Raw genomic sequence first — 24,407 nt, 5'->3', positions numbered from 1 at the left:
GTGTTAATTAACTGTGTGTAATTGTGTTATTACTGATTCAAAACATTCTTTGTTGGAGACTGACTGAGCGCTTTGAATCCTACAGGTCAAGGTGCACTGTGAATAAAACATGCTGAGGATATAAATGAGACAGTGTGCATTGGTCCCGCTGGTTTATTAGTCAGATGTGTGTCACAGGTTGAAATCCAAGCTATATATATCCAATATCCGACCTCAAAATGAACATTTGACTACGTACAGTAGATTGAAAAACCCTGACAATGAAAAGGTGGCGCTTAAGGGGCGCCTGGTGAAACCAAACAGACAGGATGCAAAGTCCACCGACAGCAGCGGGACGTCTGTCACCACAGTCCTCTCTGGAGACATTCTCACTTTTAACCTCACCATAATGGAGATTCCAGTATTCACGCTAGATGCCTTCACCAATTTACCTTTCAAGGGAAATCCAGCGGCAATTTGTCCACTGATGCATGTGAGTAAGGCTTTACAAAATGTAACACTGAGACAGATAAAGGCACTTTGACTTGCTGCTTCTAAATTATGTTGTTTGTTCAATGATCACACTTATTTTTTTATATATATATATAAATGTTTAATAGCTCACATATCACTGCACAATATATTTGTGTTCTGTGCATGTTTGATGTTTCTACAGGAGCTGACTGATGACTTGTATCAGAAGATTGCAACAGAGATGAACCTGTCTGAGACAGCTTTCTTCACCAGGATCAACCCCTCTGATGATTTTACCACAGGTCAGAGCATATACTGTACACCACTGCATCAATTATTACTGATCATGGCCATACAATAATTAACCTATCTGTATACAACCTTACGTGTTGGTAATGAGGCTGTTGAGTGGGGATAAAACTGTTTAAAGCAATTCAGTGGATCTTCCGAACTATAGAGACGTAAGAATAAAGACATTATTATGTTACATGACAAACCATAACATCACTACATCCTATGATTTTACTAGGCAGAGATTTCCAAAGTTTATTTCATGGTTATTTGCAAACATTTAGCAATATGCACGATTACACATTTTGAGTAGTTTGAGTTCAAACTCTGTTGTCAATGTCTGAATCAAATTTTACAGCAGCTTAACCCAAAGACATATTGTCGACAAATCTAACAGTGTCCTATGAGCACAGTTAATTTTATGGCAATGTACATGTTCCAATAATACAACATAAAATATGCTACATGAGAGCATAACTTCACATAATGCGTAGCTTTGAGTACAGAACATAAAGCAAAGCAGATACAGGATTTTTGAAAAAACAAAACAAAAACAGTTTTACCTCCAGAGCGAAGTTCAGGTTGTATCTGAACAACCTTCACTTATCGCTTCACTGTCAGATCTGTTTGGAAAATCCAGGTGCACTGATGAGAAACAAACAGACAATCTGAATTAACTAATACCACTGATGTGAGCAGATATTTTGATCTATTACACATGTTCATCATTGCAGCCAATAAAGTGGCTACAGAGAGCAAAGGTAGAAGTCAGACATTGTCAGAGACATAAAAAAAGACTGCCGCGACCCTCTGTGCAGTGAAATGAGGGCAGGGTGCCTCTATGTGTTCTTGTGTGTGCATGAACAGAAAACAGAAATACCTGTCCTCAGCAGTCTGACAGGTAACAAACACACACATAAGACTCTCATTGTTGGGAATGGGGAAAAACAAAGCATTGGGCTGTCACAGTTAAAAATGCAGAGTGCAGTACCTCAGTGTTTATACCGCAGAGAGGAATGTCACTGTTATTTTCACACAGCTTAAGAATGCAAACATGTCACCATACTGTATATGTACCTCGAGCAGAGTACAGTCACAGGCTATTCAACAGCTTACATGCAATAATCCTGCTAATAACCCTGTTAAAGAAAAGTTAACTTAACTTGGATGAAGGATGGCTCTCAACCCAGAACAGACCCCATTACATTTTTGTGTAGATCCAGATAAAGAGACAGATCCAGGATTTTTTATGATATGCCGTTTTTTGACATTTTTGTTAATTTTGCATGGAATAATGCATGGAAATCTGGTGTTTTTAGGTGGCTGTTATCTATGAGTGATTATAATTTCATGCAGATCCAAATAAAAATACAGATCTAGCAGATTTAAGTATGTTTAATTTGATACTGGATCAAAAGGGGACTGTTGGGCCTTGGCGGAGGTATGCTCTCCACTGAGCGCCATTCTAGTTATGAAAGTAATGTAACTGAATAAACTAAATAGATTCTAACTTTGCATGACATTAGTCTTTTGGTATAAACATCCTCCCTGAATTAGAATGAGTATTTTACAGCCTTAAGTCAATGTAACTCTTAAAACATTACAGAGAAAAATTTGGCTAATTGTGACGCAAACATTTTTTTGATTGATTTCTGTGTGTTTTCTGACGATATGATGTGATTACCAGGATCAAGGTTCCGTCTTCGATGGTTTACACCAACCAATGAAGTGAATCTGTGCGGTCATGCCACTCTGGCCTCTGCAGCAGTGCTCTTCCAGTATATGAGTAAGACACAAAACAAACATACACAAACACGCAGCAGCAGCACATCAAGGTCAAAGTATTGGCTTGACACACACAGAAAATCCATTGTCAAATACTTTTGTATTTGTAGTTTACTTAACAAAACCTCCTCCATGTTAAAGTGCAGCTAAATACAAGAAAGGATAATGCATTGTTAATCAGTACACCGACATTAATCAGTAACATGCAAACACAGTCAGCCTAGTTCATCAGCTAGTCTGTGAGCATTATCTTCTATGTGTATATGTTATGTTTGTTAGAGAACGTGAATCCCGTTCTGGTGTTTGAGACACGGAGTGGAGATCTGACTGTCACCCAGCAGGGGGAAGAGTACGTCATGGACTTTCCCCTCAACCCGCCCACCGAGCAGGTACAGTATGTGGTCAGATAAACACATCAGGATAGTGTCACAGCACCAGGCAAACCTGGCCCACATTTACTGCTATTATAGTTTCAATTATTTGTCTCTAAATGTGTAGTTATGTCAAGAAGTGAGGGATACATTGTGTGGATCAGCAGGGCTGTAAGGTATGAAAACAAAACCCTTTTTCTGTCATAGTCTATTGAGAGTCTGCTGGAGCTGGATTAGCATCAGCACTGCAAGATGCAAGACCTTCCAAAAGGAAGTTTTTCAGTAACTTTGTAAAGTATTTCAAAAAACTACAAAATGCTATAACTCTAACAGCTTTTTGTTTTTCCGAAACCCCTTTTCTCAGGATCCCAATGAGTTCAGAGACATCATCAAGGTCAGTAAGACAGGTTTTACGGCAGACACATTCCCTCACAGTGAGTGCGTGTTTTGAAGCCCTCTGTACTGTATGTATAGTGTGTGATTGGGATTACATTCTTGGGTTTTGTGTGACACAGGCTGCAGTTGGAAACCACCCGGTCCAGGATGTTTATCTGAGCTCCAGCACTAAGAAACTGCTGGTTCGACTGGCAGACAGCTGTGACAGGTTAGAAGGCGCACGCGCGCGCGCGCGCACGCGCGCACGCACGCACGCACGCACGCGCGCGCACGCACACACACACACACACACACACACACACACACACACACACACACACACACACACACACACACACACACAATTCAACTATTCCTATGAATGAGCTGTTTACTTAATTATATCCCCGTAAAACAGAAAAATTATAACCACTGATCTCTATGTCTCTGCGTCATCTTCGAATCTCTTACTTCTTACTACTTGTCTACACACGTTTGTTTGTGACTCTGATGAAGTCCTGCATGTGTCCGTCTTTTCTCCAGGTCGGTGCTAACCAGTCTGAAGGTCGACCCTGCTGTTCTTCTGAACAGTGAGAGGAGCGGAAGAGTCAAGGGACTCATCCTCACCATGAAAGGTAACAAGAGCTGAAAAACTGACCCATTTAACTTTTGGGTTGGATATGAGTAAAGGGCTGGATCCAGGAATTTTTTTTCGCTTTCTCCATTTTGGTTAATTTCTCAGGAGTAAAGCACAGATCTTGATGAAAAAAATCAGGTGTATTTTGGTGGCTGGTGGAGGTATGCTCTCTACTTAGTGCCACTCTAGTTATAAATGAGGCTCCTGCCGTGTATGAAAACTAAAAGCCTTTCAAAATGTCCTTTCATATCTACCAAAAGGATCTCCAGGCTGCCAGCCAGGATATGACTTCTACTCTAGATACTTTGCTCCATGGAATGGCATCCCTGAGGATCCTGTCACTGGTAATACTACTACTACACAACATGTTTGTCAGGTTACAGTCTGTGTTTCCATCAACCTGCAAATGGCTCGAATTGCAAAGTTGTGTAGAGTACTTTCTGATAAATTTTACACATTTGCATAGAAGCAACAGGTACTGGAGAAAATACAAGAACAACCCCAGTGTCAGACATCGAGTACTAGTAAAAAGTTAAGTGTTCAATGTGTCCTGTGAAATGTAAAACTCTCGTCTTTTCTGTCCTTGCAGGTTCTGCCCACACCGTGCTGGGTAGCTACTGGTCTAAGAAATTAGGAAAGAAGAAACTGCTTGGTAATTCATGTAACTACTTACAAATTTGATTTGAAAAAATATGTCTTAATGTGATGCCAGGTGTTAGTCCATTAGTACTAACTTGAACCATACCGACTCATATAATCACCTGTGTTTGTTTCTGCAGCTTACCAGTGCTCCAAGCGAGGTGGGGAGCTGAAACTAGAAGTGAGAGATGATGGAAGAATCAACATAGCTGGACAGACTGTCACTGTACTGCAGGGAAGAATCACACTGTAGCCACAGGAACATGCAAGCAAACAGGGTTGGGGACATTGGGACAGTCATGGTGTAGAGAACAGAGAGCAAATGCAGGATATGTACTTTTTGATTATAAAATGTTTTTTTTTGCTGGTTTTTAAATAAAAAAAAACAAAGCAGACTTTTGTCCAGACTGGTCAATCTAATACTGAAACATCTCTTAGCATGCTCACATACTGCGGGATTAAAAGATCACCTCACACTTTGATAGTGTTTGTAATATTTATTCATATAACACAAAAGCAAAAATCACAATTTTAAATACGTAAAAACCAAACACATTACAGAACAAAAACAAAAACTCAGGTTGTGTTTCAAGTCAAACAGATTAAAAGTAGAATCACAGTGAGCAGCCTGGTGGCTTGGATGTTATCTGACATGCTCTGATCACAGCAAGTTAAACAGCACATAAATCATCACAGTTCAATAGTTTCAGATTGCATTGGTAAAATGGTCTGAGCAGAATACATTTCTTTCTAAGATGTGGTTTCCTGCAATTTCCTACAGTTTTATCTGGTAGTTTTCTGTTAAAAGTCTGTCTCCGTACAGATTTACATCTGCTCATCTGTTCTGCCGTACACAAAGGAATTTACTCAAAAACTCAACATTTTTAAAAGAGAAACAAATTATTAAAATACCAGTTTGTTGTCTCAGTTTCTTTACGGTTGTAGGCCAGTACCATCTATTCACAGATTGAATTCAAGTCCTGTAGTTTTTCCATCTTTAAGACTGCAATTCAGTTGACTGAATTTCAGAGCTTATCTGACTGTTGCAGCTGAGTGACATGAATGATAAATAACTCCCTACATTCACATTACTAATGATTCTGTTGTGTGTGTAAAGGCTTAGTTAAATGTTGTTCCAGTGTAATGAGGTATTTGATCAAAAATATCGGTTGATGAATAGTGAGCACTCTAAATTGAGGTTGAATGCTCAGTACCATAATCCATCAGTGTCAGTTGTACACATTTTAACTGTAAGACCATCGTCTAGCTTTTAGATGTTCAGTCTCTCAGTACCTTGTTTCACAGCATAGATGTCAACTATTGATACATTTGAGTGAGAAGCATTTGGAGATTAAGTTGATGAGGTTTTGCTTCATTTGTCATTATGAATTGTTAGAAACTTTTCATCTACAAACATTGTGGCAACAGGAAAAGATGTGGACCGTTGCATGCGTTTCAATATTCAAATTTTAATAGTACAAAGTCACCTCTTTTTCTAAGCGCTTTGCATAATGAAGACAGTAAAATTATTCTATCATAAAACTTTCAATGTTTAACCATAGTGGTACGAAATATTTGCATATGGAGCTTAGCTGACAGTGACGGTCACTGTCTGGGATACTTTTAGCAGAATTATTTTTTCCAAAGATGGACCGGACTTATCATCCAGTGCTCTGCAGATCAGCAGTCAGTCTCTGTCCTGTTGACACGATGACAGGTGACCTCAAACACCTCCATGTCTCCAGCTTTCTATCACAGGGGAATGCTTGGTAAGGCCTTGTGGGCAGCTGGCGGGAGCTGGATAATGTAAAGTTAGGGTTCAGGAAAAAAAATACTTTGTAGACACTGAATACGTGAAAATGACTAGAAACAATGCTCACAGTGCTACCATTAAAGAGTGCCAGAATTTGTACTGCAAAGAAGAAATGTTTAGTGGTAGCATCAAGTGTTAGAATGCATTGAAAGGATATCATGTTCTCTTGCTGGAGATGGTTGAGTAGTTTCTCCACAGGTGCGTAGCGTCGGAGCGTCGTGGCTGAGCCCACCATCAGCAGCTTGTGTTTAGCCCTGGTAATGGCCACATTCAGGCGACGCCAATCCTTCAACAGCTCTCCTAACTATTAATGGAGAAGCAGCAGAGAATCAGATTTGTAAACAGAGAGAGGGGAAAGAAGAGTTTGAAAATATGAGATGGGGAAGAGAAACACTTACATTTCCTTCCTCTGCAGTGCTCCTGACGAAAGAAAGAATAATGAGACTTTTGTCCCGTCCCTGGTATCTGTCCACTGTATTCACCTCCACACCGGTGAACGCAGAGGACTGCAGCAGAGCAGAGATACTCTTTAACTGCTGTCTGTAGGGGGCGATAACGCCTATATCACTGGGCTTACACCCTGCCTGAATGAAGAAGAGTAAGAAGGGGTTACTACAAAAAATAAGAAACATCGATTATTCCTCTATTTTAACACATTTTTCACCATGTTAAAAACACTTCAAGAAATAGTCAGGACATTTCAGATCAAGTGTTTTCGTGCCATAAATGCTTGATTATAAATTGGGCTACTGATGTACCTTTATCAGCAGTGAGAGCAGCTTGTGAATGAGAGCAGCCTCGGTGTGATTGCTTACTCCTCCCTGCTCCACAGACTCCAGTGCTGGCACCTAAAGGAAGCAGTGGAGAGAAACAACATGTAAAACCTTTTAAAGCACAAAACATTGGTATTCAACTTTTTGGCTAATGTAATGGAACTAATCTGAACACTGCAGAAAATTTACTTATTGCTTAAGTATTGCTTGTTTACCTCAGAAGCTTAATGATTAAAGCTAACCAGATTCTTCATACACATTTTCATTTTCCAGTCAAACACCAACATCTTTTCTACCTCAGCACAGTTCAAAAACTACTGCTTCAAGTGCACTATATATATTATACCAACCATTGAGCAATCAAGGAAGCAAACAGGGTTGCTAGGCAACAATGTGGTCTGTATCCAAGCCAAGTCATGCTGAGGTTCAGTCTTGGAGTAGGAACTGAGCTCCGACTGCACAGAAATCAGAAAGGGCAGGCTGAGTAGGGCTGTGGCCGTCCTCTCTGATCCGCACTCCAGCCGGCCCTCGTACATCAGGGAGTTACTGAGAGACATTATCTGCCTGAAAAACACACAGCACACACAATTTGTTATGGAGTGAGAAACCTTTTGATTGTCCAAATGACTTTCACCACGCTGTTATGGAGTCGTCATGTAAATGGAATAATGTTCTCTTAAAGCTGCTACAAGGAACTTTCAATTTGTGTTAGTTTTGGCGGCCCCTATGGACAAAAACAGTATGAGCACCTTCGCCTTGTGACCAAAGATCTTGATCTGACTTGGTTTACCTATTCATCCTGTACTGTACATTGAGTTGGACCACTGCTTCACTGTGGAGCTCCAATCTCTTAAATAGACTTTCGTCCATTCCAAGTGACCTGGAGAAAAAAAGAGAAAGACATTAAAAACTGTTTTACTCTCATGAAGATGATTAGCTATAATAAGTGTAGTTGAAGCTATTTTGTGTTTTCCCCTCAACACACCTCATCCACACACACAAACACACCCTTTACCTAGCTTCATGGTTTTGTACTATTGGTGGCAGTTGCTGGTGATCTCCAACCAGGACAAATTTCTTGGCATAGAACAGTGGTCCCATACAGATAGGCTGGCTGATCTGTGAAGCTTCGTCCACGATGCAGAAATCGAACCGGCGACGTGTGAAAATGGGATGCTTGATGCCCATACAGGTGGTTGCCACTACCAGCTAGACAGAGGCAGATCGATATTAAATGGTAAGACGTTTTCTCATTTACTTAGGTTATAACATGTGCAAGTGAAATCAATAGAAGTAGGAAAATATTGAGATCAGATGTTAAATATTCTCAAAATACAAAAAAACAATGCTGATTTCAGTGTGTATAAATCCATCAATTTAGAAGTTGTTATGATTTTAATATTAGACAATCTAACCTCCTTATTGTAAAGTTGCTCCAGCTCTGACAGCGTGTGAACTCCCTTCTTCCTCATGCTTTCCTCTGTGTAAGGCAGGATGTCTGGATGAACCTGGAGGGAAAAAACATGACAGAACTCAGAGCATGTCAGACGGGGGACACTGTAAGGGGTTAAAACAAAAAGTCTAGACTTTTGGGTTTTTAAAAATTTTCATTTTTTGGTGAACTGTTCCTTCCAGTAATTCACAAACACAGATTATTCCATTCCCCAAATGTTCATAATTTGACACAATACTGGATAACTTTAATAATATCCGATAGTGAATACCGATACATCTACAAAAAGACAATTTATATTTGTTTTTATGGAAGAAAATTGGGTAGTAAAGACTTAATGACTTTACTGTATTTTTCACATTGACTAACAGACTACAGACCTTCTGTCCCTGCCCAAGACGCAGAAACCCGACCCGGAAACGCTTCAGCTTCAGCAGGATGTTGTCAACAGCAGAGTGGGTATAGCTGGTCAGCAACACACTGAACCCACAAGCATGAAGGATGCGAACCTGGAAGAAAAAGTGAGGTAGAGACAAAGACGAAAAGGAGAGAAGAGGTAGAGGGTGCCATTTGAGGGAAATAAGAGAAAGGTGAAGGAGAGGGTTAGAGCTCTGGTCTCACTGTGGAGTAGAGGATGTCGATTTACGGTTCAGATAACGTTTATAGATGATGGTGAGGAGTTTACCAGGGTGCAGATGGTTGTAGTTTTGCCTGTGCCTGGCATGCCAACAATCAGTGTGTAGTCTTTAGATAACAACACCTTCTTCATAGCCTGCTTCTGGGGTTTGTTGAGACCTGAACACACCGACACACATGCTTGAACTGACCAAACAGGAATTCTGTGATGAGAGGTCTCCATGTAGGGAAAAAAAAGTTGTGGAAGGTTCTCTATATTCAAATAAGTTCTCCTTTCATTTACTGTGGGGAATGGTGTCACAAATGAGCAACAACAACAGGTTTCATGCTTAAATCAATACAAGAGAAGGACAACAGAAAGTAAACAAGAAGACCAGAGCGGAGCGGCTTTGTCACCTTTGAGGATGTTGGCCACTGTGTCCTTGGCCTCTCTTGGCAGAACAGAACTGAGGTTAAAAATAAACTCTGGAGGACGAAGGTCAACAACCAGCTCCCTCAGACGGTCACTGCACGGACAGACATTTTTATTAATTAACACACTTAACACCCAAATTTTCCAGGAAAAAGTTAGATGTGTTATTTCACAAACAGAGAAAGGGTAGTGAGGGTATTGTTTAAACTGTCACATAGCATAATATTGAATTTCCCTGCACCTACCTGCCCTGACAGTTCTCCATCAGTCTGGAGAGATTGGTGAGGTGGGTGCTGAGGCCCACCACACCTTCATCACCGTCCAATCGAAACAGCACACCACTGAACTTGGACAGGTCTCTGTAAAACACATGAAACAACAAAACAGCTGTAAATCAGGTTAGTGACATCAACTGAGCACCAGCTGTCCTTCAGTTGTCCTTTGGTTAAAACGCTTCAGACAGCACATGTACATAAGCTCCTTCTCACCTGTCCAGAGTACAGCTGATCGTTGTCCTGCTGACCTCGCACAGGTAACCGGTTGCCAAACCAACCAGACGACCTTCCTGGTCACTAACAACGATGCGATCCCTGCTGGCCAAACCGCTGGTGGCCAAACCCTTCTGTGGCACTGCACTGTTTCGCTGGAAACGATGGAGGAAAACCCCTTCAGACTGCACCATCACTGGGCCACTGAGCTGCACATTCCCCACACAGCTGCCATTCTTCTCACTAGGAAAACAGGTCAGAGTTCAGTCAAGTGTTTCATACAGTTTTTATATCCCATTATGGATCTGACTTCACTGAGTGTTTCATAGTGGCTCACAACGGAACATTCAGTGAAGGCCAAAGATGACTAGTGTTTACACGTCGTACCTCTCCTCTACCGTCTGAAGCCACACACGCTTTCGACCATTCTTGGCCTCCATGGTGGATGCCTCAAGGAAGCAGAGCAGCAGCCAATGGGAAAAATAGCTCAGGTGTGGCGGGAGCAGGTGACCCGTTTCCTGCTGCAGGAAGTCACGCACAACATCCTCGGAGACATTCTCAGAGCTGCCATCCACAGCCCTGGAGGAAAAAGGGACAATAAGCAGGAAGTAGTAAGAAAAGAGGACAAGATAGACACAACAACCATTAACTAGTTAAGTAGTGAATGGTACTAAGGCTCAAGATTTCCATGGCTGCAAAATTAGTTCTAAAAGTTTACCTTTCATATAAAGCACAGTTTCTTCTCTGAGGACAATACTGGCACGTTTGTCTGTCGGTCAGGATGTCAGGAAGTCGAGACAAACGGCTCCGCTCCGCCTCTTTCTCCACACAGTTGTGAATGTGATGAACCAAGGTGTTCCTCAGCTTCAGCAGCTCTGAGATAAACATAGAGGTTAGCAAAAAAAGGTGATGAAGGTGAGGCTGCTGTGGAAGGCCTGGAAGACAAGACTCTTCTTCTAACGTTTCACTGCACAATGCAAGTACAGTGGGATCATCAAGTTCTTTACAAACCCATTTAAATCTTATGATTAAAGAAAAGCAATATTTTTATATGATTAATCACAGTTGTTGTAGGTAAACTGTACCTCTGCGGTCCATGTGGCTGGCCACTACAGGGTGCAAGTTGCCAGTCTTGAGGTAAAGCAAGAAGCCAGCTTCCGGGTTGTATCTCTCCAAGCTCATCAGAGTGTAAAGAATCACCTATACACAGAAAATCACATGTAAACAGACATCTTGAAACCATAGCTGTGTGATTAAATGTGCCGATAATCTACCTAGTTGACCATCCTGTGGTCCACCTACCTGACTGCGATGCTCTATAGAGTTCGACTCCTTTCCAGTTTTCAGCTCCAGGGGGACGGTTTTCTCCTCCGAGGTTCTGTGACTTCCGTTTCGTGGTCTTTGGATTCGAATACGCGCTGTCACATCGATTTTCCCTTTCAGACCAAATCTCGGTGACCACACGTTCTCTTCTATGTCTGCCAGCTCTGTAACCGTGACAACAGTTGCCGAGTCCTGACACCTGCTCGGAGCTCTGCTGTTAGGGCTGAGTCGTGGAGACAGACGCAGATAACATATAATCAATTACAATTACATTTTAAACTGAGTAAACTTTGTAGGAACATCCTCAGTATCACAAGTCTTACTTTTGACACTTGTGACATTGATTACACTGATTAATAGGCACAAATCAATCAGATAGACTCCTGCAGAGCTAATAAAGTTTTGTTAAAAAATCCATAGCGCTCTGTGTTTGTGTGTGTGTGTGAGTGTGTGTGTGTGTGTGTGTGTGTACATTTTGAGGCTGATGGCTTTCGGTGTTGGGGAGCTCAGGTATTCTTTCGCCCAATGTTCCAGTGAGGGCAGATAATCGTGTAGTTCCTGCTTCATCTCTTCCTGGGTTACACCCAAACTGTACCTAGAGACACATGAATAAAACACAAACATAATGAACAAGACAAACAATACGCACACAAATATCAAGTGAAAAACTGTTCACCACATCCCGGCTGTTTCTTTATGTTTTGATTCATGTGCTCTGTTCTGAACAACCGTGAATTCAATCATTACAGAAAGGATAAGGTCTGCAGCACCCTGCAGAGTATAATCTAACCACTTACATGTCCCCCAGGTACTGAGGACTGTGCAGGGCCTGGTCAGCCAGCTTGGACAGCGTCTCCAAAGAAAAGTCTTTAGCTGTAGCAGCCCTCTGGAAGACTTCATGGACCATGGTACCGTTCAGCATTTGCTTGGAGCCACCATCAAAACTCTGCATCATGGCAAACAGAAAGAATAAGAAGATAAAGAAAGTAGCACTGTGTTATTGAAGTATGTGTATTTCAAATAAGATGAAAGCTGCACAATATAATGTAACTGAAGGCGCCAACATCAAACTTTGGCCTAAAAGATCATTGAAAGCGAAACCTCTGTGAAAGAGTCAACAAAACAACCAACCAACATAAAAGGACAGGTAGGGATAATAATGGTATTAGTGAAGCCTTTTACCTTAAACATGTCTCCCAGTACTGCACGCCTCATGCAGCGGATGGAGCTCGAGATGCTGGTACCAGAGATGAGGCTGTCGGGTAGTAAAACCAGAAAGCCATGCTCCCTGTCCACTACCCAGGATGCACCTTCAGGGTGGCCCTCCAGATGCACCACATCACCTCGACGAACAGGCGTCATCTCCCTAGAAAGGAAAGGAAGACTGTTTTAGAGAGGCACACACATGCATAATGGGGACCTGAAGCAAAGACACACCAAAAAATGGACGGCAGCTCATTCATAATGTGTTTCTCCAAACGCTGTGATAAAAAACCTTAACTTAAAATACTGGATTTTGTGTGGCTTATTGACACCTAAGCCTTCAAATCAAATGTTTTATTATTAAGAGAAAAATAAATAAATAAATAAAAAATAGTGAGTTAACTGGAAATGAGTATTTGTACCAATACTGTACATACTATAGTTTAGAATTGAATCGATAATTGTCTATTAAATTATTAACAAACTATTTTAGTAGTTGATGTTGGATGTTGGATGAGTTAGCTTATCAGAGAAATGAACCGAGTAAATAATCAATAGATTAGTCAAAAATTTAAATAATCGTTAGTTGCAGCCCTCCTGAAGTCCAAAAGTCAGCGTTACATTCACAAATCCGTGCTGCATCTGGGTACTGAAGGGGAAAATATGATGTAAGGTTATAGTGAAAATGAGGAAATGAACAGCAGCCGACCCGAACACACAGCATTACCATCCATCCTTCAGCAGACACGTCTCAGTTGGATGTAGAGACTTGGAGCATGTGAGCGTCAGAGTTTTGTGTCCAGGCCTCTCCTCCACGTCTAACACCCAGTAGCGGTTGTTTCTGCCTCCAGAAAGGATTACATTATCTGGCACCTTCCTGTTGGAACAGAGAGGACTTATATCAGATATGTTTTTTCAATCATCTGCCATGTATCATTTTTAAAAACTTTTTTAAAAAACCCACCTACGTATTCTCCCAATGTGTCATGTACTCTCACTTCTTCTTCATTTGCTCCCTCTTTTACTGACATGAGCTAATTTATTGTCACCAAACCTAATCTAACTCCACCAACATTGTCCAAGTCAGAGTGTTCACGCATTTCTCACCGAGGTTTTTTGGGTTTCTCCTCTGTGACAAGACCTCCATCATGATCCATCTGGTCTGTAAACCAGCTCTCATCCAGCCCCTCCTCCGCAGGACACGCTGACGTCATACCTGTAGATTTTGTGTGTGAAAAAGTAACAAAGATAGGGATGTGAATAAATTCCATTGTTAATTCGTCCCTTGAGGGGCAATTCAAGGCAAATGAGCGTGCAAACAGAAGAACACACAGACGACTCATTTACATACGTAAAAACTAATCTGAAAATTCAAATATTACATATGTTAGAGGATGTTCAGGTGCATTGATCAGGCTATACAAAAAGGTAAACTGACCATTTCTTTGACTAATATTACTCAATGGCTGAAATCTTGTCTTTGTTCGAGGGAAATACTTTTGTTATAAAACATTAAGTTGGTTATAATCAAAATGTATCAGTGTACCTCCAGCTTGCCCCTGATCTGATGATGTCACATTGTCTCCGTCTCCATTTGATGATGTCACTGTTGTTCTTGTAGCTCGTCTCTCGTTAAGGTCCATCTCTGCACTTGTCTGCATTGCAGGTGTGGTAGTTTGTGCAACAGGTTTGTGCATGTGCGCAGTTAGTGTTAGAGTGTTATCTGGGCGAGTGTGTGGGTTTCCACTGGCTTTAACCTCATTTGCCTTCTGCTCTGTTATCACAGTAAAACCAGAATCTCTCTCATTTTTATCTCTCTCTTCCGTGTCTCTCTTCCAAACAGACTTCAGTGACGTCGTTTTGTTTTTGTTGTCATTAGAGACAACTTCAGTACCTCTGCTGTGACCCTCTGGCTGGTCACTGGAGAAATGAGGTGTCTTCAGTGGGCCGATCATAGGTCTCGTAACTTTCAGGTTGACACTCGTGGGGCTGAGTGCTATTCTTCGTGCCGGTGAATTGATAGTTCTTGGTTTCTTGGCATTGTGCGACTCTTGAGGAGGGCTGATGAGTCTTTTTATGGAGCCAGAACATCCCTCTTCCCTCTTGGTTTTTCCTCCATCCTTGATCATACCTCTCCGCACACTCTGCCCTTTGGATCGGGGGCTACGGCAGATGGGGGAGAGCTGGTTGAGCTTCTCCAGGCTGGAGGAAGGAGACGAAGCATGCCTGATTTGACTCTTGGGGGTCTCGGGCACAGCGAGGAGAAGATCCGGCGACGAGGGCAGGAAGTTATCAAGGTCCCCGAGGATACTCCTCTTTAAGGGGGAATGTGGTCTGAATGTTGAGGTTTCGCCATATTTGACCTGAGGTTCAGTCTTTGGGAGTGCTGCGCCAGTGACAGATAATTTTGTGGAAGATGAGTCCTAAAAGCAACACATGTGGGTCAAATGTGAAATTTAACACATAACATTAAAATAATTATTGGTATATTGTTTATGTAAGTCAGAGAGAAAAGGAATAGCACTTCACTAGATACAGATTAAAGAAGAAGTTGAAACAAAATTAAAATTACATAAAAACTAAAAAAAAAGAAAAAAGGGGGGACAAGTGAGGAAAGAACAGAAGACTAAACATTAAATCATGTTGAGTTAAACAGTAACATCATTGGCAAAAGCAACTTCAGGAGCTGTTTAACGTGCTGCCAAAAACAAAACAAAACATAAAGCACAGAAGAATTAGACATGGGAGATACTGCATTAATGAAATATTCATCATCTCACAATTGTGTCACCCTAAAATGAAAAACTGAGTGAAAAAAGACAAAAAGCAAAAGGAAAAGCTGCAAAGAGAGAAACGACCAAAAGAAAATACAATCCTTAATAATTTACCTGCTTGTGGTTTTGAGAGGAAAAGAAGGAGGAGATGTTCTTCTGCCCTCCTGGTGCCTGACAGAAACATCAAAGCAAACATTAACAAGCACTTCAGTGGTGTCAGATAATTGTCAGAGAGCATGTTACTCATTTGCCAGCTCAGACTGTACAAAGGACACTTCAGTCAAACATTTGTCAGTTATTAACTCTAATAAATCATTGTTCGTGTTCATTCAGACAACACGTGAACAAAACGTAGATATGTTTACATCTCTTTGAACCCTCAGTTGTGTAAAACGTGGTGTCGATTTTACATAAATGTATGAATTACGTGTCTTTCTGCTTCCGACATCCAAAAAACTAACAAGGCTGCATGATCAACACTGACAGGTGACACAATCAGCGGTCTCATCAGAGGCTGGTTCGTTACTTTCAGAGCTGAACTTCTGAACTCACCTTGGTTTTCTTCAGTTTGGTCCTGTTCATGGTGACTCTGATTGAACCACAGACTGGTGTGTGAATTTAAGCGCCTTTGCTCCCTGTTCCCCACAGCCAGCTCGTCCACTGGAGGTGAAAGAGTTGTTTATTTTAGCCTTTTCTTTTTAGCTAACGGAACAAAGCTAACCAGCTACCCGAACCGAGCTTATTCTGCTTCATTTTGAACGACTGCGCATCTCCACAACCTGGAGATTACTGACTCCTCTGACAGACGTACCTACTGTAGGTTCTCCGTGAAAACTACGGCGCTAATTCAATGTTTGGCGTCATCTTCGTGCAGCTCTGCGGCGCCAAAGTTTTCAGTTTCGCGCAACGGAAATGACATCACCGCACTTCCGCTAACACACGGTTGTTTTTTTTGTTTTGTACGGAGCCCCAGCAGGGACAAAACTAAGTGAACGCTCAGCGCATCAGTAATGCTTAATGAAACAATTCAAATACATTGCAAAATGAAAACAAACTTTAAAAAAAAGTTCTGTATATTTTTTAATAAGTTCTGACTTTTTGTGGCAATAGTGTCTCAATATGTTCGTGTAAATAAACAAATGCCTATATAATAAATATTCATATGAAATAAATGTGCCTATAAAGTAAATTTACAAAATATATAAATGGGGCAATACATTTTAAATAAATGTAAATATATAAATGAGTCAATTTAGTTCAGGTTTTTATTTTAAAAAAAGAACATTTTCCCACATTTTTTCAACTTTTATTTATTTTAGTGGACTTTTATTCCATAATGCTACATTTATTTATTTCAGGGGACTTTTATTTCATATTGTCACATGTACCTCGGACAGGGGTTCTTAGTTTTGGGGTGCCCACTTCTGCATCTCTAGGTGGTGACTCCCTCTCTCAAGAAATCTACAATGCTTTTCTCAGCGTCTGACATAAACAAAAATCATGGTGATAACTTTAGCCTATTGTTCTTCCAGAAAGTCTTTCGATTCTTCGTACACCATCCATGAATGCTGGACAGGACATTGTTATGGCAATTTCTTCACCCAACAAGGTGAAAAATGAAACTAAACTTTATTCTCAAAAACATATGCATGTGGGTTCACCTTTGCAAAAGGAATGAGTCAACATTTTCAGCACATTGTATACTCTTCATGTTTTTAATCACACAGTCCTAGTATCCAGGGTCAGAGGAAGGAGGGTCGAATGATAAGAAACTACTGAGCTAGTTTTATCTACTGAGCTGAAGCAAGTAGAGAAAGATGCGTCACATTACAGTCGCTACAAGACAAAGAAAACATGTCCTTGTATGGGAATGCAGCATAGTTCATCACAGTAGTTCTCCAGTATAAAGCTTAAGGCACAATTATATGAATGGAGTTTGATTTATTTACATTCAGCTAATACTAAACTCAGTTTTTCCATAACAGGCATCACTGACAAACTGATGATGATGATGATTTGTAGGAGGTAAAAATGCCTCCTCATTTAATTTCTTTACAACACGTTTAAAAAGTTAGACAGAAATTACATCTGATGACTGTACTCTACACACATTTTTATCACTTGGAGAAACACACAGTGTAACAACTTGTTGAGTACTTAAATCTACAGTGAAATGATCAAATAAATGTCATGAAGCAAATGTAATAATTTCTCAGGTCTCTTGATTCTCTCCTGCGTGAGTCTTCGTATGCATGATTAAATGGGAGCGCCGAATGAATCTTTTCCCGCAAGCAGTGCAGCTATACGGCCTCTCCCCTGAATGAGTCTTCGTGTGGCGCGTCAGATTGGACTGAGCGCTGAATTTCATATTACATACTGAGCAAACGTAGGGCTTCTCGCCAGTGTGAATGATTGTGTGCTTGATGAGATCTGCCTTCTCTCTAAAGCTTTTTCCACAGTCGCTACAGCTGTGAGGTTTCTCTCCCGTGTGGATTCGAATGTGCGCGTTCATGTTTCCAACCTGCGTGAACCCTCTGCCACAGAAGCTACACGTGTACGGCTTCTGCCCGGAGTGAGAGTTCATGTGAGTCTGCAGATAGGAGCGCTGGATGAAGCTTTTTCCACAAACACCGCAGCTGTAAGGCTTCTCTCCTGTGTGCGTCTTCATGTGGCGAGTCAGGATGGATTTAATCCTGAAGTTCTTGTTGCAGACGCTGCAGGTGTACGGCCTGTCCGCTGTCTCACCAGCTTGCTGTGGTTTCTGAAATCCTCCACTGTCTCTCCATTCATCATCACTGACTTCACTCATCTGACAGTCACTGGTCGGCTCTGATGCATCTTCTTTATGAGGCTCTGATTTCAACTGTTTAGATGAGCAGCTGGGCAAACTTTCACCTTCTTGGTTTGGATGAGGGAGCTGACTTCCATCTTCCTCACTTCTTTGCACATAAATGATATTGAACATAGAGTCCTTGGTATCAGCCTCCTCCTGCTGTTCACCTGTCTGAGAGGTCCACAGCTCCTCCTCCTGTTCCTCTTTAATCCGCAGGTGCTCCTGGTCATCATCACACAGGTCAGTCTTCTTCTCACTCTGATCCTGCTGAGGGGGCGCGTCGTCTTCCTGCACATTGAGCTGCAGGGGGGCTGGATAGTAACACACATGAGAAAAAGAAAAAAAGGCTTTAGTTTGATGGACTTCAAAATCAATATAGGGTAAAAAAAAAAAAAAACTGTAAATTTGCATCTGGTTATTGGCCACCACTACATTAGGTAAGCCAGGCCAACATGAAAGCTCTCGTTAAAGGTTTACAACTGACAGCTTAGGTAATAATTACAATTTTCCCTTCCTTTTTCTTTTTTGTAACGCAAGCACACCTCTTTTTATTGGATTTAACTGCTTCTTCTATTTTATATTATCTATATTTTTATCACTATTATTTTTTATCACTACACTATTATCACTACAAAGGCCACATAGGAAACACCAACATAGCAAAGGGGTTGTAGCAAACTGAACAACATGTTTTTACAGTTTTGAGAAGCACAATATTGGGTATTTTTGTTTATTGTCAGGAAAGTTATTCAAAAATATTCATATATATATAGAAGAAGCAGTAAAATGTAATAAAAACAAGTGTGTCTGATTTGTCCCAGTCAGTGATACAAGCTATTGAAAAATAACTGCTGAATTTTTATTAAAATTATTGATAGAAAATAGAAGAAGCAGCTAAATCCAATAAAAAAGGGGCGTGTCTTATGTGACCTGTGTAGTGATACAATTCGGCATTGGTTTGGAGTCACTGGGTCACATGACATGGAAGCTATTGAAAAAAAAGCTGAATTTTCATAATAAATATTCATATAAAATAGAGGAAGTAGTAAAATGTAATGAAACAAGTGTGTCTTATTTGTCCCATTTAGTAATACAATTCGGCATTAGTTTGGAGTCACTGGGTCACATGACATGGAAGCTATTGAAAAAAAAAGCCCCTATCTTATAAAAAAAATATTTTTGCCAAATAAATACCTAACACATTAGCAATCAAAATAAGTGTGCTACATGAAATCAGCTTAGTGTTATTATTTGAAATCATAATTTTCACTAATATCATCAAGCCAGCATAAAGAAAGATTGTTTTTGTGTAAATCAAACAAACAATGGGGTCATTTATTGATGGTCCCTAGGTCAGAGACAGCCATTTTGCATCCCCCCTCCTCCCTGTGGGGATGCAAAATGGCGCTACTTGCTGTCTCCTATGTGTATTTAGGGAGTGGCCCCCCGGACTACTGCAGACTCCAGTTCGTCCTAACAAACGCTATCGTGATTAGATGAGGAGTGAAGCAGCTTCAGAGCTTCAGAGCTTCAGAGCTGCCCCGAGGTGAAAGTTAATCTGTTACCTTTCCACCCGGCCTGCCTCCGCTGTCGGTCGGTCTCCTGCTGTGAACGAAACACCGCATATTCTTTAATGGTTTGTTCAAAGAGGCTGAATATCTCCTCGGCGGCTGCTGACAGCCTCTCATTCACCAACGCTTTTAGTTTGTCTGTTTTGAACATTTCCGCGGCTGACAGAGGACCTCCGGTGTGTTTCCTGACGGGCTGACAGGAGACTGGCTGCTCGCTGGGTTGCCAGATATCGCGAGAGAAATCAGCAATCTCAACTTCAAAATCATTTTCTCAACATGGTTATTTATGAATCAAGATTTTATATCTATTTATATGGTAAAGCTGATGTATTTATTTTATTTTATTTTATTTTATAGATTCTTAATTAACAGAATGTGTATGTTTTAGGGCACATAAATAGGCCTACAACATATGAGTGTTTTTAATTTACCAGAAAATCCGCTGAAAGACACACTGCATTGTATATTTAGGCACATATGCAGACAATTATTCAAATCCCTTGATTTATAATTGAAAGAATGGGCCAGTTTCTGTGCTTTATGCAGGAGGAAAGAAACAGTCAGTGGAGTACACATTATTATTATAATTTTTTTATTTTTATCTTTGATGACTTTGTGCTCTGTTAAGCAGACACACGCCCAGCCCAGATGATGTAGCCTAAAGAAAACAAAAGTGTATATACACATATTGTACTATATATAAGGTCAAAGTCCCTTATACTAATCAGACATGGCTGCCAACAGAAACTGAGGCACACAATGGAGCCAGTCTCTCTGCATGATGAAGCTTTGCTGCCAGCCACTGGCCATGAAACAAAGCAGCAAGAGCAGAGGCACGAACGTTATCTGTAACATCTGTAACAGTGGTTTTGCCTGTTTATAGCAGGTTATGTGGATGTTCACTGTGCAGTCTCGGCTTCATGTAGACATTTTAAAAGAGTGGAACAGCAAAAAAAAAAACTTTTTTATTTGTTAAATGGCCTCTACTCACCTCTACCTTCCTATCGACCCGACTGTCTTGGTTAGAATAAAGCAGATGTGCAGTTTGCAGTTGCAGCTGCTGACCAGGAGATGACAGCAGATATCCTGGTGAAACCTCCTGTCTATGAGGGAGACTCACACAACATAGAAGAAAAGTTTAGAGTTTAGACTTGGCTGCTTTTATGACATTAATGATTGCATCACTTTCATTTGGTTTGGTGATCAACCAGTTTTAACAAAGATGTATTTGCTTTTTTATCACAAAAATAGTCATTCCATAATAAAAATGATTTCCATTATTTCAAATGTATGTAAAAGAACATTTTTTTAAAACTTGTTCCTTCGTAAACCCTGTCAGGCTTTTGAAAAATACCAGAAGTACCATTCATGGTATTGTTAGTTTAGACGTGAGGATTAAAGACCAATGTGTCAGTATGGTCAGACAATAACATACCAGTGAGGGGCCCACACACACACACACACACACACACACACACACACCCAGAACAGAGATCAGGTCAGCCATCACGTAAACTTTACATGCCAACGTGACAGATTCTTCCACACTGCTCATTCTGCACAGACCCCACATTTATTCGTAAAATCCAGCTGAAATTAAAACGTTTTTTCTCCACAGCAGTATAGAGTTTCGCATCTGGTCTGTGTCTTCAGCTGTTATTCAAATGGAAAAAAGGGGTACAAAGATGAGATACACACAGCTTTTAAAGTAAAGTGGATTTGCTCACAGGTGGCATTCTTGTGAATAATTGTGGTATGTGTCGACGTGTGACGGTGTCCTGTGTGTTTAGACCCAGCTGTGAACTGGTGTAATGTAAACACTTGCAAAAGAGGTCTCAGAAAGAAAGACTTAAACTGAAAGAGATTCTTCAATGTTGCATTCTCGTTAATTCGCTAATATATGTAACTAGAGACATATAATAATCATATAAAATATATAAATAGTAGATATGATGGAAGTCTTTCATATATGAAATATAGCAGTTTGCACGGCGTCTGCAATTATAAATCACAGTCGAACATATTGTGCAGTAACATAAAGATTTTCATTTCAAATGTTTAATCTTCATCTCTCTGCACTCATGAAATTATGATTTTAGACCCGGTCTATTAGATCCTTTTAGTTCAGTTCAATTTTCAATTCATATCCAGCTCCCTCAATTATTCTACTCTGATAGCAGCTGACACACTCCTGAAATGTGATTCAACCATAGTCATTTTCTTTCAGACAGCTATGTTAGATGTTTGCCAAAAAGCTGTAATATAGTTATTAAACTGTCACAAAACTGAGCGCTGTTTAGCTCTGATGTTTGAGTGGGCTCTCGATGGACACTTTTGTCCCATAATGCCATGCACAGAGACAATGTAGGAGCATCTTACAGCTGGGAAACATTAAACCTGATCACGTATCAATGAGACAGCAAAACGTTCAATTGATATCACATCTGTCATCACTTCCTGCTATCACGAAGCTGTTACTCCAAAAAACAAAAGCAAAATTAAATTAAATTTAAGCTCCTTTGTGGCCCATAAGAGAAAAAACAACACAAAACAAAATCGAACTTCTTTGAGGAGTGAATTGAAGTGAGAAGCGATGAAGTATGGAGCCTCACTGCCTGGGGAAAGAAGCTGCTTCGTAGTCGGGCGATATGGCAACGTATACTTCTGTGTCTTTGCCTGATGGCAGCAGGGTGAACAGACTGTGGCAGGGGTGGGTATTGTCTTTTAGTATCCTTTGGGAATTCAACAAACAGCAATCGATGTAGCTGTTCTTATTCGCCAGGTGTATGAAGACTGAGTGGAGGGCAGTGGATATGGCATCCTCTGTGGATCTGTTGGTTCTGAGAGCATAATGGTGAGGGTCCAGGCTGGCAAGGATGTGGTCTTTGATGTGCTTCACTAGCAACCTGCTCCCATCAATGGCTTTAAAATAAAAGCTAAAAACAGCAAATGTGCCTCTGCCCTTTAAATTTCTATAATTTTATTGTTAATCTCTTTGGCACTAACTGCAAAACAATGTGCAATGGAGATTAGTTTATAGTGTGTACCGTATGATATAATACTTAACCAGCTTTCATCTCAGCTGCAGATGTGTATCTGTTCTCTGATGAGATACCTCAGCTGGCATCAGAGAGTGACTTGTTGATAACAGTGGAATAAGATAATGGTGCAAACATGGATATCATGCAAACACTACCGATAGGATTGTTCTGTCTTTCTCAAATGAGCCAATTAAGAAATGCTCATTGTCTGTTTCTTTTTCATGGTTCACAGCACACACTGGAAATAATCATGCTTTTTAGATATTTCAGTGTAATACAAAAAGAGAATATAATGTGACAATAAAAATAATCATGGCTTGATACAGCTGTATTCCCTCTGACTGAGGCAAACCACAATGGGACAGGCTATATTATATTATCAAATACACAGGGGGAATAAATGCCCCAGACCTTTCTCTTAGTGTCAGTCAGTCAGTACAGTTTTCCCGCTTTCCCTTGGTGAACTTATTGTGATCTTTTGCGTGTTACTTTTTAAATGTTTTTGCCATGCATACTGTACACTTTGCCGTTTTACTGGTAGGATTTTATAGTTGCTGACAGTTTGCTAGCTCAGGCTAATGTAACACTACCACAATTCAATTCTTATAGCCTCTCTAAAACAGTAGCTACCAGTGGCAGCACAATGCCACTTGCTGCAAGCTACTGTTTCAGAGATTCAATAGATTTCTGGGATAAGAAAAAAGCCGTTTTAGCCGGGTAAGAAATTGGAAAAACTCTAGTACAAATGTAGAGTGTGACTTTTAGGTGACACTTGTTGTGCATTTGACATACATCAACATGAATTTGCTGCAGAGCTGTCATGTCTCTGCTGATGAAACTGTCATCTCGCATTAGGATTGAGTCTATACCACAAGCTGGCTGTGAACCTCTACGATGCTGTTATCACAGTGTTACAGCCATCATGTTTAGTAAACTCTGGTGTTTACGGCATATTAACACATTCTGATCCAAGCACAATGCTCATCCATTCACTCAGTCATTTCCCGTCTTTGTACGGTTTAATTTTGTCTTTGTGACAGGCCCTAGATGTTTTACTGCATCATCAGCCCTTCTCACAAAGGTCACAGCCAAATTTAGAGAAAGAAAGAAGAGAGACACACATGTGGAAGAGAGAAATAGACATAGAGGTAATTGGTCTTTGGTAGACTCATTAGCTGTATACATTTGAATAGCTGATTAAATGACCTTTCGATCTCTTTCTTCATATTAATGATGGAGCTCTTTAATACGCACAGTCATGTGCAGCTTATTAAGCCCTTGTAGTTTATCAAAGACTGGATTTTCATGGGCACATCTTTAACTCCACAGGGCAACACTTTAAACATAATATTCAGATTACAAGGGAAACAAAAATGTTATTTCTCTTTCTGAACATTTCCTTCATCTCCATGTGAACTAAACTCCCAAAAATGATAGATAAAATACAGATATAGGTCAGGCTCTCTTTCTTAATTTTTCTGATGTGCAACTCACATGAATTCAGTCCAAACACTGGCAGAAAATGAGGGTGAAAGT

General features: G+C 40.5%; 3 protein-coding genes across 3 annotated transcripts; 1 reads left to right on the top strand and 2 right to left on the bottom strand.

Moving 5' to 3' along the window:
* Positions 1-317: 317 nt before the first annotated feature.
* LOC140995018 (phenazine biosynthesis-like domain-containing protein 1) lies at positions 318-4,950 on the top strand. Its single transcript, XM_073464904.1, has 10 exons — positions 318-472; positions 656-755; positions 2,432-2,530; positions 2,809-2,918; positions 3,265-3,294; positions 3,416-3,504; positions 3,819-3,910; positions 4,173-4,256; positions 4,502-4,564; positions 4,692-4,950. Exons 1-10 carry the CDS (start codon positions 389-391, stop codon positions 4,802-4,804), a joined length of 864 nt encoding a protein of 287 aa, XP_073321005.1. The 5' UTR covers positions 318-388; the 3' UTR covers positions 4,805-4,950.
* A 1,050-nt stretch (positions 4,951-6,000) lies between these two features.
* dna2 (DNA replication helicase/nuclease 2) lies at positions 6,001-16,322 on the bottom strand. Its single transcript, XM_073464899.1, has 25 exons — positions 15,979-16,322; positions 15,541-15,597; positions 14,199-15,075; positions 13,760-13,868; positions 13,380-13,529; positions 12,632-12,815; positions 12,247-12,395; positions 11,922-12,044; positions 11,429-11,672; positions 11,212-11,326; positions 10,845-11,001; positions 10,514-10,705; positions 10,127-10,369; positions 9,884-9,997; positions 9,623-9,732; positions 9,276-9,385; positions 8,971-9,099; positions 8,553-8,645; positions 8,153-8,346; positions 7,928-8,017; positions 7,488-7,701; positions 7,123-7,212; positions 6,763-6,948; positions 6,522-6,668; positions 6,001-6,357 (listed from the first exon to the last, which is right to left on the bottom strand). The coding sequence occupies exons 1-25, from the start codon at positions 16,006-16,008 to the stop codon at positions 6,304-6,306; spliced, it is 4,161 nt and encodes a 1,386-aa protein (XP_073321000.1). The 5' UTR covers positions 16,009-16,322; the 3' UTR covers positions 6,001-6,303.
* Positions 16,323-17,122: 800 nt separating this feature from the next.
* LOC140995017 (uncharacterized) lies at positions 17,123-19,993 on the bottom strand. The gene is made up of 2 exons (XM_073464903.1): positions 19,825-19,993; positions 17,123-18,570 (listed from the first exon to the last, which is right to left on the bottom strand). Exons 1-2 carry the CDS (start codon positions 19,979-19,981, stop codon positions 17,639-17,641), a joined length of 1,089 nt encoding a protein of 362 aa, XP_073321004.1. The 5' UTR covers positions 19,982-19,993; the 3' UTR covers positions 17,123-17,638.
* Between the last annotated feature and the right edge of the window lie 4,414 nt (positions 19,994-24,407).

Source organism: Pagrus major, chromosome 4 (genome assembly GCF_040436345.1).
Source record: "Pagrus major chromosome 4, Pma_NU_1.0".
In the NCBI taxonomy this organism is placed as follows: Eukaryota; Metazoa; Chordata; class Actinopteri; order Spariformes; family Sparidae; genus Pagrus; species Pagrus major.
This window is presented reverse-complemented; position numbering and strand designations above follow the sequence as displayed.